The 18393-nt window shown below is 39.8% G+C and overlaps 2 protein-coding genes across 24 annotated transcripts in view; one reads left to right on the top strand and one right to left on the bottom strand.

Moving 5' to 3' along the window:
• The window catches only part of Dync1i2 (dynein cytoplasmic 1 intermediate chain 2), a 51242-nt gene extending 36042 nt beyond the window's left edge, over positions 1–15200 (bottom strand). For 4 of the 23 annotated variants that reach the window (NM_001429707.1, NM_001429710.1, NM_001429709.1 and 1 more), the window contains exons 1-4: positions 15083–15200; positions 12263–12379; positions 9777–9894; positions 118–208 (exon numbers count right to left, since the gene is read on the bottom strand). In NM_001429707.1, coding sequence (NP_001416636.1) covers positions 118–208; positions 9777–9894; positions 12263–12370 — 317 coding nt within the window. In that variant the 5' untranslated portion in view covers positions 12371–12379; positions 15083–15200. 23 annotated transcript variants of the gene reach the window in all.
• Slc25a12 (solute carrier family 25 member 12) overlaps positions 1–18393 on the top strand; it is a gene marked incomplete at its 3' end in the record, with an annotated part of 195305 nt that overhangs the window by 143052 nt on the left and 33860 nt on the right.

Here is an 18393-nt window from a genome sequence, read left to right as displayed (position 1 = left end):
GGAGTTTAAGAAGTAAGAAGTCAACGTAAATACTTAGACTCTCTCTAAAGCACTGACAGCATCTGGCACTGACTGCATTCTATTCTATCATTAAAATATTAGGAAAGAATTACATACCTAGATCCCACGGCGCCATCTCCAGAGTCCTGGCTTCCAGCTTCACTTGGCGTGCTCACCGACTTGGAGGATGGAGACATGGGAGGAGGGACTAGATAGTGAAATAGACAGGTATCCACTGTTACTACACGGAGAGGTTGCTCAGCTTATGGTGTTTCAAAAATAATTTAACATGAAATAATTAACAAAAAGGGGAAAATAATGACAAACCAGACAACAGAAATACAAGGGTGGAAATGAACAGTAAGAAGAGAGGGGAAAGACAAAGTCAGCAGCCATGCTGAAGACTCATGCCATTTCTCTGGCAAGATGCATTCAGGCTTCCTGCGCTTAAAAGACAAGACTACGGAAGGCTGTGTCTTCATCTCGTCCATCACCAAAGGCGGCCACTGATTTCAAAGGAGAACATTCCTTCTCCCCGTCTTAATGTCACTCTTACACGACCATCGTATTTTATGTGTTAACTGATTACACTGCTAAAGTCAAAACTTTGAAATGTGCTTCAAGTAATTTAATCTCTGGTTTTCAAGATTTGTTTTAAAATGTTAAACCTTTGTCTAATAATTTTAGGGGCTGGGGATATAGTCAGTGCCTGCCTAGCATGTGCAAGGCCCTGGATTTGATCCCTGATGCCTCAAAAAAATTAGTATTTAAAATTAATACTAAATTTACATTATACATTTTCTCCACTAAAAAGAGGTAATTAAGGGACATGATGTAGATAAAGGAATGGCTCCTTTAAAATGTTCATTAGTTTCCAGCAATTTGGATAGGAAATGCAAACAGGCCATAAAACAGCATGCCTTCTAGACATGATGCAGCACATAAAGCGACACATGCAAACTATACACAGCAAGATGTATGGTAACTTCCTTACCCCAGTGCTCAGAAAAAACTGAACGTACAGACAAAGATACAGACACCCAAAATATTCTTAATCCCTTCTTAGAGAACAACATACATTCTTTATAGCATATAAAACAATAACAACTATTTTTCTCCAATGTCTCAACACTACGCTAAACATGCACATTTCATGCTGTGATATTTGGAAAACTTTTTGATTACCGTAGCAGGAAGTATAGGAGGTTCATCACTGCCATCTTCTGGTTAAATTTTTACCATAAATGTTCCCAATCCCAAGTATCTTTTTAAAATAATCTTTCAGTGTGCAACATTAAGTGACTAACACATTTTATGTTGCACTGACTTTACTAACTAGTCTACTAAACAGAAGGTAAATTCCTACTTATATAATCAGTAATATATAAAGAAAAAGTCATAGCTACGATGTTTGTGGTCTAAGCTAATAGTGGTTAATTCTTGCTTAGATTTAAAACAGTATTAAAAACAAAACCAATGTTCCTAATATTATGATTAAGTGTAAGAAACAATTATGCAACCACAGGAAATAATGTTGGCACTGTGTGAGGTGCTGCATATATAACTCAATATGGCTAAAAGGGAATGCGTCTAAAATAATACAGTAATGTCTTAGTCCTTTGGCTTTTCTTAGGTTCATTCCTTATCTTTTTGTCCCTCTCATTGTGAGGCTTCTGCTAGTCTAAGCTCCAGCTGCACACAGGAATGGCATTGTGTACTGTGCTGTAAACACAAATACACGTTTATTAAATTGGAGTAAGGCACCATATTTCCATACCAAAGATCTTCAAAATAGAAAGTCTATGTTCTTTAAATTTTATATATAACTTGATAATTGAAAATTTAATTTCTTTACAAATACATATTAGAGAGACTGAGGTATATAGTAAAATTATCATCAATCTACTTATCTGTTGGGAGGCATCAGAAATATTTTCCACTTTCATTGTCTTTTCCTTTTTTGGTGATTTCAAATATCAATGATTCTATTCAATAGGTTCAATAGTAACTCAATTTGTTAAGACTGCGTTAAAAATACCAGCAAAATTCTTTAGAAATAGGTTAAATAGTAATTACATGTAAATAAATCTATTAACCCAGTTCTAAAGTGAATGTTTAGAAAAAATAATAACTCAAGAGTGGCAGGGCTACCAAACTCTCCGGGTGACTCAGCCAGGAAGGTACCACCATGACTGAATGTGCAGATATTTAAGTGTCCATCCCAGACATCCCACACTATATTCTCAATGCTCAGCCGCAGGTTAGAGCCAGGTGATGGAGAGGCCACATTAAACAAGCATCTTAGCTACTATCAGCTGACTAACTTCATCTTGTAACAGTAAATAATGTACCTCAGGAGGGACACCTGGGAAATGCAAGCCACTATGATCATCAAAAGGCCGATGCTAATAGAAAACAAGGCGACAATGCTGACTACCACAGTGTAACTCAATTAGTCTCAAGAAAAAAGAATAGAATAATTATACAATGAGGCAGGGCCACTACACTCTCAGACTTCAACACATCTCTGAAATAATGAAAGCATACACTCAGGGAGCAGGAAGACCTGAACTCATGAGCTACCAAATCTTAGAAAGACTCACTTCTGGAATTCATTTTAAAGGACAGCTTGTAACTATAACTGTCTTTGAAAGTATCATAAGCCATTAATATGTAGCTTTTGTCAAATATGTAAAATATAATTTGCTTAGTAAGACAGTGATTTGATCAGACTGCCTTTATTTTAAGTTGTTTATAAAATGGTCTAAAGCAGGTTTGCATGATACAACATGAATCAGCTAATGGATTTAAGCTGCTCAGAAGTTCATGGCAAAGACAGCACGTGTTCCTTTCTCTGAGAACTGCAGAAGCATGAACTGAAAACACCACCACAGCCCTCCTCATCACGTAAACAATTCTGACAAGAGGACTGGTTCCTTCTGTAGCATAAAAAGTTTTATCAAGAAGGCTTCACGCACCATCCTAAGACCTTGGCTTTCCAAAGACATAAAATTAACATTACAACCTCTGGTCAATGAAGAGTGACTAGAATATTTTTAACCATAAAGACTCTAAAAATGCACTTAGATTGAAAATTAACACTAAATCTGCAAGTCTGCACAAAAGCCTCAGAGATGAAGGACCGTGCGTGATAGAATAAAGTCTCTGGGGAAAGGGCTTTTGCCTGGAAGCAGTGCATAGAGAGGTAGGCAGTTATGAAAAGTAAGCACAGAGGTTCAGAATGTTGGCAGAAGACAGTGAATGGACAGAGTCAGCTTCTGGGACAACCCAAGGCACCGGGTTTCTCAGCTGGCACACCAATACACACTTTACTATCGTGTCATGCCCCTTTGTGAATGGACACGTGTGCTCAGCCTAGGGCTCACATCTAAGCTATCTGCTTTCTTTGTTCTTCTAAGAAACATTGCTTTACATATTAACTCTTTGAAATACTAATTTCTCCATATACAATGCCTTTCCTCCAATAATGAACATTATTCATTATCATACTATTAAGAATACTCTTCAAAGTAGAGACTATTATTCATTATTAGAAAATTAAGATATTGTCTTCAATATAGAGAATTATATTATGACAGTATTGATATTGTTAAAAATATTCTCAATATAATTTAGAGCATTACATTTTTAAATGAAGTTGATAAAAAATTTTGTAGATTAAAATATCATAAAGAACCAACAGGGCTGGAGAGACGGCTCAGAGGTTAAGAGCACTGACTGCTCTTCCAGAGGTCCTGAGTTCAATTCCCAGCAACCACATGGTGGCTCACAACCATCTGTAATGGGATCAGATGCCTTCTTCTGGTGTGTCTGAAGACAGCTACAGGGTACTCAAATAAAACAAATAAATAAATCTTAACATTCCTTGTCAAGAATGGTTTGTAAAAATTCATCTACACTTGAAAAGATTGAGCTGGCAACGTGGACAGTGTCCTCTCTACAAATCTAATCTAAAACACCTGGAAATGACAGGAGACCTTAGAAGGAGAAACAGCAAAGCAAAGCTGGGCCAGCAATGCTGCGCTGAAACTTAGCTACTGGATATGCTCACCTACAAGTCAGAACGTTCATTTGAGGAATTAGTGAGTTTCAATTTCTGCTATGTGTCTGCGTACAATGTCTTTTTTTCATACTTATTTTTATTTTTATATGTGTGCATTTATGTCTGTGTACAGTGTGCATGCCCCACGCTTATGGAAGCAGTGGGGAGGGAGGGGGGAATGGATCCCTTTGAACTGAAGTTAGCGTACAATGTCTTAAAGAAGGGTGTCCTTTGTTTAGTCTTTCCAAGTAGAAAGACACGATCTAACAAAATCCAAACAAACATTTAAGGTCCAGCCTGTGCTGGCACCATGGATAAAAATGTGAGAGACTCTATTCTCAACAATATCACACAAAAACCAGTCAAATGGCCAACGAAACATCACTCTACCAGCAATAGAGCTGTTTTATTAGTGACACTGAAACTAAAAAGATTAGTCAATCCATGGTGGTGTGCACATTTAATCCCAGCATTTGGGAGGCAAAAGCAGGTGGATCTCTGTGTGCTCCAGGCCAGACAATATACTACATAATCAGACTCCATCTCAAGAGGAAAATAATTGTCTTAGTAGAATAAAAAGAAAGAATCATATTAGAGTTTTGAACAGTAATTTTAATTTCTAAAATTTAAATGTTTGATTGTTACTTAAGCAATTTTTACAGTGGAAAGAAAACAAGTGTCCATCTATCATGATGCAAACTAAACTTTTAAAGTTATTCCTTTTATATACATGAGTAGGGCTGGAGAGATGGCTCAGTGGTTAAGAGCACCGACTGTTCTTCCCAAGGTCCTGAGTTCAAATCCCAGCAACCACATGGTGGCTCACAACCATCTGAAACAAGTCTGATGCCCTCTTCTGGTGTGTCTGAAGATAGCAACAGTGTAATCATAATATATAATAAATAAATAAAATATTTTATATACATGAGTAAAGTTTGTTTGCCCAGTGCCCCCAGAAGTTAGAAGAGGGAGTCTGATCCTTCAGAACTGGAATTACAAATAGCTGTGAGCCACCATGTGCGTACTGAGAATTGAATCTGGGCCCTCTGCAAGAGTAACAAGGGTTCTTAACTTCCGAGCCATCCCTCCACCCCCAGGGTTTTTTGTTTTATTTTTTTAAATTCTAGATTATGAAAACAACAACAAAATTATGAAAAACACAACTTATCTGCGTATTTTTTATCTTCATAACAAATTATAAATAAGCACTGGGTATTAATATTGGGGTTATAAATGTATGTTTTAAGGATTATGAAATGCATTTTGCCTAATTATTTTTTAAGATTTGTTTTTAATTATGTGTATATTTATGTGGCAGTATGCACACATGAATGCAGGTGCCCCAAAAGGCCAGAGGAGGGCATCAGATCCCCTGAAGCTGGCTTACAGGAAATTGTTATCTACCTATATGGGTGCTGAGAACCTAACCCAAGTCTTAGGCTAGAGTTAGATGGTGTTACCTGCCAAGACATAGCTCCTGTCCTCCCACCCCTTCCCTACTGTTCCCTCATTTTTTAAAGGCAACAAGATCACCATAATGTGCTTAGCCCTTCATTGGCTTCATTCTGTTAAGACAGCTAGGAGGAGGAAAATAGTTTAGAATAAGAAAGGAAGAACATGTGGGGATCTGGCTAGGAAACAGAAAGGTTAAATCCTGAACACTGCAGGCCACAGCAGCTATCGAAAGACATTAATTCTGGGCTGATCAGCTTATACTCTTTTGGTAAACATAACCTCATATGCCTTTACATTCTTTCAATTTTGAATATACAGCAATGACACTTGGCTTGTTTCTCGAAGCCTGCTTACTACTGTCCTAAGCTGTTCTACTTTGGCTAGATCTAACATTAACATTCTACTGTTACAGGCAGCTATAAATTCTAACTGTTCACATGCCAAATAGCAAGCTGATATTTAATCAAGAAGATGCTGGGGCTGGAAAGATAACTCAATAGTTAATAGACCTTGCTGTTTTGGCAGAATATGCTAGCTCGTTTTATGTCAACTTGTTTGAAGCTAGAATCTGAAAGGAGGAAGCCTCAATTGAGAAAATGTCTCTATAAGATCAGGGCAGATACGTGTAGGCAGGCAGGCCTGTAGGGCATTTTCTTAGTGATCCATGGAGAAGGGCCCATCCCATTATGGGCTGGTGGTTCTGGCACTATAAGAAGCAGGCTGAGCAAGCACTGGGGGGCAACACAGTAAGGAGCACCTCTCCATGGCCTCTGCATCAGCTCTTGTCTCCAGGTTCCTGCCCTATTTGAGTTCCTGTCCTGACTTCATTCAGCTGAAAAGTGATGTGAAACATATGGCTTTAATAAGTCCTTTCCTCCCCAAATTGCTTTGGTCATGGTGTTTCATCACAGCCATAGAGTCTCTAACTAGGCCACAAAAGATCCCAGTTTGGTTCTCAGCACCAACATGGTAGCTGACACCGTTTTCTGACCTCTACAGGCAGCAGGTATGTCACACAGTGACATCATACATGCAGGTAACACTCACACATATAAAAGAAAAATAAATACTAAAAAACGTTAAAATCTTTCAGTAATCACTCACATTCATGAAATTTGTTTTCACTAGAAAGAAAAAAAGCATAGCTATTTACACTGTCTTTCCATAGTTTAATTTAGCAAAAATGCCAAACTAATGGATTGAAGATTAACAATATTTTTTCCTTTCCTTCTGCCCCTTCTCTCATGTTTACACACAGAGCAAAACAGTGGCCGACAGAAGGACTAGCAGGAGAGCTTGGCCAGTAAGGACGAGTGCTGTGCAAGCCCAGAAGCCTGACTCCTTCCCAGAATCTATGTAGGTAGAAGGAAAGAACTGACTTCACAAGGTTCTCCTGTAGTATGTCTGCCACCACCCTGCCCCACCCCAAACAGAAGAGTAAGAATCTATCAGACAGAAAGGACAGCAAGGGAATGAGCTCTCCCTGCTAAGGCTCAGTCTAAGAATGCATGTACAACATGGAGACAAAATGCTACCTTGTGCTTCGCCTGCCTCAGCTAAAATACTCCAGTTCCAGTTAAGACAAAACCACCTTGTTACTGGCTAGAACGGGTTGACATAGGCATATTTTTACTTTAATCAACTTGTCTCAGAGTTAACTTTCAAAACTCAAGTGTCACCTAAGAGAGGCTACAACATCTGTGACTGAGAGCCAGTTGCAGCTCTGATAAACCATTTCTAGTTTCTCCTTAAGGAAGCCTTTGCTTGAAATCCTTCAACAAGCCCCGCAGACCCAGCCCAGCTATGATGCCTAAGCTATCATTAATTCTTTGCAGCTCCTGCCATTGGAGCTTGTGCACAGGTGCACAGGATCAGGAATTCCTCAGGGTGAAGAGTGAAATAGATCTGTACCCTTCCAGGATCTGAAGACTTTGTCACCATGATATTGGAAGAGAGCTCGGTTTGAAGTAAGGATTACTAAATTAGGTCAGATTCTGCTAAATGGAAACAATACAACACTGGTTCCTGGAGAAAGACCTGAGTAAGAATGAATTTCCTTGACTTATGCTAGATATAGTCTTATGTTTAGATTCTATAGCCCAAGTTTCTTGTAAGCAGAAGTACATCTATTTTCCTAAGGTAATAATGGTTACCTTGGGGAAAGACTGCTTTGTTTTCTCTGCTTTTTTAAAGTCTAGTCTTCCTTGTTGCTGTTGCTTTCTTTTGATTGTGTTAAGAACAAAACTCTTCCATCCCAAGACCTTGTTTCCATCACCTGACCTCTGCCCACTTCTGCTCTGCCTCTCTCTGGCTTCTTACGCTGCCACCACCAAGCCCACCAAGGCAAGCTTTATGCAGGGACTCACTCTCCCCTCCACCTGGGCTGCTCCCACTCTCAGCCTTACCATGTGGGGCTTCTTCTGACTGTCCTGCTCTTACCAAGCTCTTCCTGAACACCTGCTCTAACGCAGCCCGCAGTCTCGCTCTGACAGCACCACAACAATCCAGCTCCCTACAGGAACTCTGCAAGGAACTTTATCATAAGTACTCAACATTTTCTGAATTAATGAGTGAATGGTTAAGATTTTTCTTTAAAAGCTTTAAAACTAAGTATTATAAATTCTCACATAGGAGAATTAGAAATGGAGAAAAGAGGGCAAACCCTCTCTCCTACATCTCCAAAGAGTGATCTTTCAAGAATCAATAGAAGTGGGCTATGAATTAAGACATAAGCAAGTAAATTCAGTGAAATGGAAGTTGGGGCAGGGGGCAGGGTGGGGGATTCGTAGAAGAAAAACAAAACCCAATGGCCCAGAAAATAAGAAAACAAGACCCTCTCAAGGCCCGTACAACTCATGAATGATGTGGGTCAGTTACTAGGATAATAGGAAAAAATAGTCGAATTAATTTGTTTTTAAAATCAAAATATATAGCATAGGATTATTAAATACACAAATATAAATATAAATCAATGTGCTATAGTCTTCAAATTCTATCAATAAAGAAAAACTAAGAGCAGGAAGAAGTAACAAGGAAGCAGATGCTAAGACAAACAGCCTTTTCATCTTAAAACCTTTTAGAAATAAAGATCAGTTTTACCAAGGACAGTTAAGCTTCACAACAGACACACTGCAGTTACTCCCTCTGGTATACATCCCCTATGCTAGATAAAATTAGTCTGCACCCTAGGTATGATGGTACACACCTATAATCCCAGCCCTCAGAAGGCCAAGGCAAGAGGATTAGGAGTACAAGGTCAGACTGGGCAGAAAACCCTGTCTCAACAGCCAAACCCAATCCCAAAACAACAAAACCTCAACAACATGAAACCATTGCTAAGGAAACAGCTCTGCTCATAAAGTGCTGGCTACACAAATATGAGGACTGGAGTTCTAGCCCCAGAACCAGCTATGGTGATACACACTTGTAATCCCAGCCAACGAGATGGAGTCTGGTTGACCTTCGGACTCACTGGTAGCAGCCTAGTCTACTCTGAGAGCCCTAGGTCAGGAAGGTAGGCAGCACCCAAGAAACACCATCCAAAGCTGTCTTCTAGATTCTACATGCATGGCACCTAACTGAACACACACAAACACACAAAGACAGCAGCTCAACAATAACCTTCAAGTGCCAGGTCCCTAAAATGCCACACTCAAATACATTCTCTGTAGCAGCACCTAACACAGAACTACATTAAGCATTAATGCTTTCGTGTATGTATCTAGATAGTTCTCAGTATCTCTCCTGCAAAGTCTACTGGCTTAATATAACAATCAAGATGACTAACACAGGAAGAAGACCAGGACCAAGTGAGATTAGTGCCAAAAGAAGCAACAGTACTATGTGCTTTCTGGAACAGGGAGAATACTATACATTTCTCTTCCTGCTCCTTCGTTTTGAGTACTTTGACTTAGTATACCTTATCCTAGCCTACAAAAAGGAGAATAGAGTTAAGATTAGGAAATACTCATCTTTAAGTTTAACACAGTATAGTGCATAGTAAATTGTTTATTTAAATAAGAAAATTCAATTGGTAGCTTGATAATGTGTTGGTAGGTATTAATCTTGATTTCACAAATAAAGTAACTCTGTATTGATATATCTGGGATAAAAAGGAATTACAGGCAAATGCTAAGATTAATGCTTTTGAGACAAAGAAAATATGAAAAGGCAACAAACCAATGCACTGAGCTTGGATATGTCTGAGCTCGACAGAATCTACGCCGTCTCCCATGAATAGATATAGTCAGATCCTTACCAATTGGGGAGTCTGTAGTTAGCCCCATGCTCTGAAGCAAGGCTTCGGCTTCTCTTCTCTTCTTTTCAAGGTCAGACTCTTCCTGCACAGAGACTGCAGCTTCCTTCTTCTGATCAGTCTGAAATTGTAAGTCAAAACTCAAGTTTAAAGTTTAATATGAAAGACTTCTACATATATATGTTTTTTGAAGGCTTTATTTTACTTCACATATGTGGATAGTGTTTTGCTTGCTTGCAGGTATGCATGTGCAGCACAGGCTCGACTGGTACCCATGGAGGCTAAAAGAGGAAGCTGGATCCCTAGACTGGAGCTACCTTACTGTGAACTGCCACTTCATGTGGTGCTGGGAATCAAAACTGGTCCTCTGGAAGAGCCACTGTGCAATGACTTTTAGGATGAAATTAGTTTTTAATATTAAAGTTCTTTTTATAAATCATTATTACTGCATCACTGTTTATAATCTAGAGGTCTCCACAAATAAAGAGATTTAAGATATAAGAATTAAGCAAATAGATTTGTTTAAAAAAAGAATCATTTTTAAAGTTCTACATAAAATTTCCAATGGATTTATATAAAGACTATTTATAAAACATTCTTCCAGAGAGGCTGAAGAGATGACTTGGTGGTTGAGAGTACACACTGCTCTTACACAGGACCCAAGTTCAGTTCCCAGCCCCCATGTCTAGTAACTAAACACCACCCAAACTCTAGCTGTGGGAAAGACAACAGGCTCTGGACTCTTCCTTGGGCATCTCTACCCATGTACAGGCATGTACACACACAGGTAATTGTTTAAAGCTCTTCTGGAGAAAATTAATTTTTAAAAGTTATAGATATTATTATTGTGTCTGGTTTTTTGTTTGTTTTTTCATCTTACCCAGGCTGGCCTCAACTCTGGACTTACGAGGTCTTCCTACCTTAACTCCCAAGTAGCTAGGGTTGCACACAAATGCCCCTAACCCCACTCTTAGGTCTTACAGTAACAAAAACGCATGGCTGGAACTGGTTAAAAACAAAAAAAAAAGTTTTAATAACACATAACATTTTGTTAGGAAAATTTTACCAACTTTTATTTTGGTCATATATATATTTTAGCAAAATCTTCTAGCTACAATGGACAAATCTAACATTCTTAGAACATAAACATATCAAGAAGAATCTTAAGCTTTCAATGAAAACCTTGTCAAGTAGACAACTGTTATTTATATACTGATTGACTTTTCTTGGTCACAATATTTTATATCATATTAGCTTATTTTCATCAAATTATAGCAAAAAGAGGTCCCATTGCCAAGCTGAGCCTTCACTGCTTACCATCTCACTCTGTTATGAGACTTTAAGTCAGACGTTAATCATGTCAGAATTACCCCTTAGAGGCCACTTACAGCCACCCACAGAAGACAAAGTCAAGGTTGCTCTCAATATTGACTCAACAGTTTAAGGCTCTAAGTACTATTTGGACTGACTCTGCCAGTCTGAACCATGCTTTCCCCAGTTAGCCGGGACTCAAATATCCAAGGCAAAGCTTCAACTCATTTCTATGTATCACAGAAAGGTTTGGAAAGGTAGGAAACAGCCCAATTACAGTACTTCAGTATCTTCCCAAGTATCTCAGCAACACTACCCATGATTTTTGAGTCACTGTGATAAACTCTTGTTTTTCTGACAATGCTTTCCCTCTAGGTCCTAAGAGGGGTCTTACAGTCTTCTTGTAGTCCTGGCTATTACTTACACATTTATAAACACAAATTTGGTAGGACAGGCAGGCACACTTAGGGCAAATTATGTTCTACTGACCATTTGAAATGTATCTGTGTACACAAATCTGCCCAGAGAGATGCACTTAGGAACAATGTGTAAATATCAAGGAAGAGCAAGAAAAGTATGGCCAGCTCAAAGCCAACATATATCTGCAATATCATGGTATATGATAAACAAAATCAGATGATAAAAGTACCTTTTTGATACTATTAAATCTACTGCTCAGTAACCATATTTCAAGGACTAACTCACGACAAATATTAAATATATGCAAATTTCTACTAAAATAAGTTGTTATATATATTTTTCAGTTTGCCAGGAATATCAAATTATCTGGACAATGAGTTTATTATGATAAACTAATTTATTATATGTATACATATATACATGTTATCTTAATGCAGATGAGTACTATAATGTACGATAATGAACTATAATGCAGATGACCCTTACTTTGCCTAAAAAATATATCTCTAGACAACTACATGGATAAATTTAATTTCTATAATTCAAATCTTAGAAATGCATCAAATTATAAATTGCAGCTCATTGAGAACATCATCCTGCACCAGTTTTGTCATTGTTGTATACCCCGCTTCAAAGCAAGATTCACTGATCAGGCTGCACTGGCAGTGACAGCTTGGGATCTGCAGGGTCCTGATACTATTGCAGAATGCCCTTACTCATACTGAAGGCTTTTATTGGTTTTAGTGACTCAAACATACTTCTTTTTTTTTCCTTTCCTCTTCTTTCCTCTTCTTTTCTTCTCTGATTTGGGCCAACCGTTGCTTCTTACGTTCCAACTCAGCTTTTAATTCACTTTTGTCTGACATGGTTGTGACCTTAAAAGCACACCAACATTTACAATAATCATTACATTGATTTAAAAAAACATCAGGCTTTTAAAAACAAATCAGTACTTCAAGAAGTATGCCAAGAAGCTAAAAGATGTTCAATGGTACCCATGGAGAAAACATAAGTTCTACTTTTAAAATAATAAAAACATATATATATATATATGGTTTAAAAGGTAAGATAAAATTATAAACAAATGCATATACAAGTATTTCCTAGACTTGAGCATAATCTAGCACACAAGTGCTTTCATGTTTCTAAGCCCACATTTAACAATGTGTCACTCTGTAGCCAGGCTGGTCTTGAAACCATAATGTAGCCTAGGATGTCCTCATAGCAATTCTCCTACCTCAGACTTTGGTGTGCTAGAGTCATCCAGCACACCCAGATTTGATGTTTTCTGATGACTCTGTATTTGAGTACTAGGTAATAAAGGTCATAACTAGTGTTATGTTATGTTAAAAACAAACCACACTGTTGGCTTAAGTCCTGGCAGAGTATGAGGGCTCACACCTGTAACCCCAGCTCTCTGGAAGTGAAGCACAAAGATTCTGAGTTCCAGGTAAACTGGGCGGTACATAGCAAGACAGGCTTTTAAAGAACCCTTACGGGCTGGAGAGATGGCTCAGTGGTTAAGAGCACCCGACTACTCTTCCAGAGGTCCTGAGTTCAATTCCCAGCAACCACATGGTGGCTCACAACCATCTGTAAAGAGATCCGATGCCCTTTTCTGGTGTGTCTGAACACAGTTACAGTGTACTTATATGTAATAAATGAATAAAAAATCTTAAAAAAAATATTAAAAAAAAAAAGAACCCTTACATCTTCAGCTATGAAACCAAGACTATTACCAGAGATGTCTGCATTTTGTTCCCAGAAACTTGATAAAACACTGAAAGGCTAAACAGGAAATTCCTAAAACTTCTTTTAAGTTCTATAGATGTTCCACCACAATCAATCAGACAATATCTTTCCACCTTAACACGTTCTTGTGGCCTTTTTATATGATTATCTATACGGCCTGAAATGTTCCCTAGTAGACAGTCATCTCACTGAATCGGGGACTGTGTTTTTGTCACATTCACATCACAGCAACCTTAACACTGAGCTGACAGTGGCTAAGTGGTTCACCTGCAAAGGAGATGGACTTACAAACATGATCCTGTCATCATACTGCCTGTTATGAAGGAGTGAGGAAGTAGGAGCTTTCTGAACTGGAAAGGTAACCTAGGAGCTCAGTGTAAGGTAGGAGCCAGGACCTTGTTTGTTTGTTTGTTTGTTTTTCTTTTTTCTTTTATTTCGGAGCTGGGGACCGAACCCAGGGCCTTGGGCTTGCTAGGCAAGCGCTCTACCACTGAGCTAAATCCCCAACCGAGCCAGGACCTTGTTACCCTCTCTACATTACTGGTTTAATCTCTGTCAGTGTCTCCCTCTACACAACTGCAGGATTAAATGCTTTCGATCAAGGAAAACTCAGTGAATAACCTCTTGAGGAGTTTAGGAATCTCTTAGGATCTCAATAAATTTGGATGAAGGGCAAGTTGGTAAGGAGGCAAAATTAATCCATGAAAACGAAAAAATTCTTCTATGCAAATGAAAAAGAGGTATTTTGGTTAGAGTACGTCAGAAAGACAGGGCAGTGCTGCAAAAACTGGCGAGCAGGTAACGGTAAATTCATTTCATATACACTCTTACATATACTCCCAACCAAGTTATTTAAACAAATTCGCAAAGCAAAGCTCATGTTTCTTCGCCCACCCCTTTCAGGTCTCCAAATAATATGTAAAGGCTGTTGAAAAGAGCTTCCAAACCTATTACTCTGATAATATTATTTGTATTATTATGTATTATAAATAATTATTATGTATTATAAATAATACTTATAGTTTTCTGTTTTGAGCCAATTGTCAACGTGTATACCAATACTGCCTGCTATCTAGTTTAAAGAAATACTTCTTCTGTCAACCATAACTATTCTGTCCCTCTGAAGCATAGGCGTTCAGTTAGCACCCTCACTCTCAGACAGGCCAGGGCTCCGTGACTGACAGGTTCATTTTCTTAAAACTCCGGAGAAAGGAAACTGTCTAGAATGTTTACAACCTCAGTGTTCAGCGACCTTCAACACTAGGTGCCTGGTCATGCTACTGACCCAAGTAGCAGTGACTTTTATTAATAAAAAAACAAGCAAAGCTTAAGGAATTACTTTCTCCCAGGGCTTAAGGCCAAGAGGGTGCGGTCCGGGCTGGGGTGTGTCTAGGGACCGCCAGACCAGTGCGGGACAAACTCCTAGGGTCTGGGCCGCCTGCGGAGGGTCCGGATGGGTTGCCAAGGGCCGCGGTGGCCTCCCCAGGCCGCCTTAAGTCACCCGGACCCGCGCCGTCAGTACATCGGGCGGGCGGGCCCGCGAGCTCCGAAGCAGCCATCAGAGGCAAAAGGGCCTTGAAGGAAGCGCAGCCGACCCACCTGTCAGGTGGTGATGTGGAGATAGTTTCTTCTGACCGGTAACTTTCCGGGAACGTCCCTCTCCAACTGTCGCCACCGCAGATCCCTGGCGTCCCAAGCACACAAAGAGGGATGGGCGGCGGCCGCTACGGCGTGAGCCAAGGGACAAATGACTTCGCCGACGCGGTCTCCCACAAAAACAGAATCTTTACCGCCCGGCACGGAAGGGCGCCCTTTCCGTGACTTACCTTTTGCAAAACAGAATCTGACCGGTGAAATAGAGACACACCGGCCGCGGGATCCGAAGCGTTTCCGCTTTGGCAAAAGCTGGACAACTACACCTCACATCCTGGGGCGGAGTACGCAATACCCCAGAGAACTACAAGTCCCAGCAGCTAGGCGCCCTTGCGTGAGCGAGCGGAGTTCTGTGGGAGTTGTGTTCTCCAATAGAAGCAAGGAATATTGGGATATGTAGTCAGTTCTTGGTACTGTTGCCAGCACCAAGGCCATCTTTCTGCCCTTAAAATGCTAATGAGAACATTCCAGCGCTTATATTGAAGGTGTTTTCTTCCGTTGAATAGTGGTTACAATGTTGTTTGTGTTGCTTAAGGTCTGTGGCCCAACATTAACAAAATCTTAAGAAACTCTGTTGTCCTTAATGAACCTAAGAAAAGGACTTTTAAAGAAGTTTATTTATTGGCATGTACCCCTAGATTGATATTATTGAGGATTCTTATAGCATGTGAGACAAGATCTAAATAAAAATATATTGGGGCTAGAAAGATGACTCAGCTGTTGAGAGAGATGGCTCAGCTGTTGAGAGCACTGACTGCTCTTTCAGAGGTCTTGAGTTCAATTCCCAGCAACCACAGGGTGGCTCACAGCCATCTGTAATGGGATCAGATGGCCTCTTCTGGTGTGTCTGAAGACAGCTACAGAGTACTCATATAAATAAAATACATAAATCTTTAAATAAAAATATATTAATTATCATAAAAAGAATTTCTAGTATTTTATAACGAAATCGTTTTCTCCTAAAAATGTGTTTGTGTTTGGTAAGAAAGAATCTTATACTATTGGATCCGATTAGATTTTTAAAGAAAATTATTGGAATAAGAATTAACCAGAAGTACGTTGGCTGATACATGTGACTTGAATTTATTTAAATAATTTGAAGCATTATTTGCCAAGTATTAAAGCTAATATCAAAGCATTATTTTTCTTCTAGAAAACTAACAGGAAGCACATTGTTTAAGTTTAATGGTGATCTCAGATTTGAAGCTTTAAAATTTCATAGGGCGTTTAGTTATGCTAACTTTGTTTTCCTCTTTCCAAATAGTTTTCATTTAGTCACTTGAAAATTCTTATGAATGGTCACTCATCATGTACTAGGAATGGAGCTGCGTACTATAAGTAAGAGCTGAAACACACTTTCCTCTTCTCCACAGAGAAACACTGGGTTCTCAGTTCAATTAACAGTTAGGACAAAATTGTGGAACTGAGCCATGGAAATAGGTAGTAAGGAAAAAAGACTTTCATGAGGAGATGATTCCAGGTACAAGTCTTTGATTTTGGAAAGTTGATTAGAAATTAACCATGAAAAGAAGATGCAGAAAAGTACCATGGTACAGAAGAAGAAGAAGAAGAAGAAGAAGAAGAAGAAGAAGAAGAAGAAGAAGAAGAAGAAGAAGAAGAAGAAGAAGAAGAAGAAGAAGAAGAAGAAGAGGAGGAGGAGGAGGAGGAGGAGGAGGAGGAGGAGGAGGAGGAGGAGGAGGAGGAAGAGGAGGAGGAAGAGGAGGAGGAAGAGGAGGAGGAGGAGGAGGAGGAAGAGAGGGAAGGGGAGAAAAATAGGGTCAGAGTACAAAGATGAGAGACTAGAGCGTAGTAGAGAATCTAGAAATAAGTCAGAATGGCTGTAGGCTAAAATAAAAACTGAGGATTGAAGCCATAGGAAGGACAGAGTCTCTCTCGCTCTCTCTCTCTCTCTCTCTCTCTCTCTCTCTCTCTCTCTCTCTCTCACACACACACACACACACACACACACACACACACACACACACACACACAGCCTAGATTGAGAACTGAGGTAAGAATAGCAGGATAATATGTTTTGGGTAGTTCTTTAGGTGTTTAGATGTGGTCTGGAGAAAGGATGATTTGTGCTAGATTTTATGCCAGACTGTGCTTTTGGAGTTGCTCTTGGCTTCTCTGATGACTGCTTTGTGATTAAATTTGACCTAAGAGGAAATGGGGTGTCACACACTTTAGTCCCAGGTCTGCTTGGGAAGCAGATCTCTGAGTTCCAGGGCAGCCTGATCTACATAGTGAGTTCCTGGAGAGCCAAGGCTAGGTAGAGAGACCCTGTCTCAAAACAAAACAAAACAAAACAAAACAAAACAAAACAAAACAACGACAAAAAAAACTAACCAAAACAAACAAAAAGGAGACAGGCATACAAGGATACAGCAGCTGGAAATGAAGATGTTGGACGGGGTGTTGCTGGTCATCTAGGAAATCACTGAGCTGGTTTTCCCAAACAGACAACGAATTCAACATCTGAGGGAAAACAGAAGACTGAACCCTGGAGAAAGAGAAGGTAAGAGCTTTTCTTCTTTGGATGGGAAGTCCCCCAAGGTTCTGAGTCTACTAATTAGACCGTAGCTAGGGTGTTTCATTGAGCCCCTGGGTCCTCCCCTTTCCTCTGCTGGCCCTGTTTAGGCACTCCCAACCTGCCTTCTCAATGTTTCCCCTCAAAGAGAGCCTACGTGTGTGTGTGTGTGTGTGTGTGTGTGTGTGTGTGTGTGTGTGTGTGTCCTTCTACCACAATGCGAATGTGGAGATCAGAGAACTACTTGCAGGAGTTTGTTCTCTTCTTTCACCAAGAAGGTCCTGGGGATTAAACTCAAGGTCATCGGTTGGCAGCAGTGCCTTTATCCACAGAGCCCTCTCCTCAGCCCCATCTCACCCCTTGTCTGCTCACTACACCCCCAGATCTCTGTACTTCATCCGTAATTTCATTACTACAGCTCTCAGAGAGGTGGGAGAAGAGGAGGGAGAATTTGGAAGCAGAGAATACAGTTGGAAAGGAACCAGAAATGACAAAACATAAACTAAGGCATCAGTAGTAGAAACCAGAAAAATTAGGTCAGAGAACTGTTAAGGTTAAGTTACTACTTTTATAGCAATAAAACAAAATAGGTATCCAAACTGCCTTTTCTATTGGATACCTAAAACTGTTGGATAAAACATGTCCTTGGGTTGAGGAGCTGACGAGGAAATAAAGAATGCTCCAGATAAAAGGGGGGAAAGGAAGAATTTGAGGATTCGCCTAATAAGTGTGAGACCCTAAACTCAGTCCCCAACACTGAGGAGAGAGATAGGATGGGAAGCTATGGCTGAGCATCATAGCTTCACCTGGTGACGTCACAGCCTTGTAGGCTAAGCGCAAGACCAAAGCCCACTGATGCCTGCCTCAAACTAAGTTTTAAAAGGAAACTCCCCAATGCATCTCTGATGGAAGAAATCCTCCCCCAACCCAACTCACCTAGAAATTTCCAGT

This window comes from Rattus norvegicus, chromosome 3 (genome assembly GCF_021556685.1).
Source record: "Rattus norvegicus strain SHRSP/BbbUtx chromosome 3, alternate assembly SHRSP_T2T, whole genome shotgun sequence".
Taxonomy (NCBI): domain Eukaryota; kingdom Metazoa; phylum Chordata; class Mammalia; order Rodentia; family Muridae; genus Rattus; species Rattus norvegicus.
The sequence above is the reverse complement of the archived record's forward strand: the minus strand, read 5'-3'. Positions and strand labels throughout refer to the sequence as shown.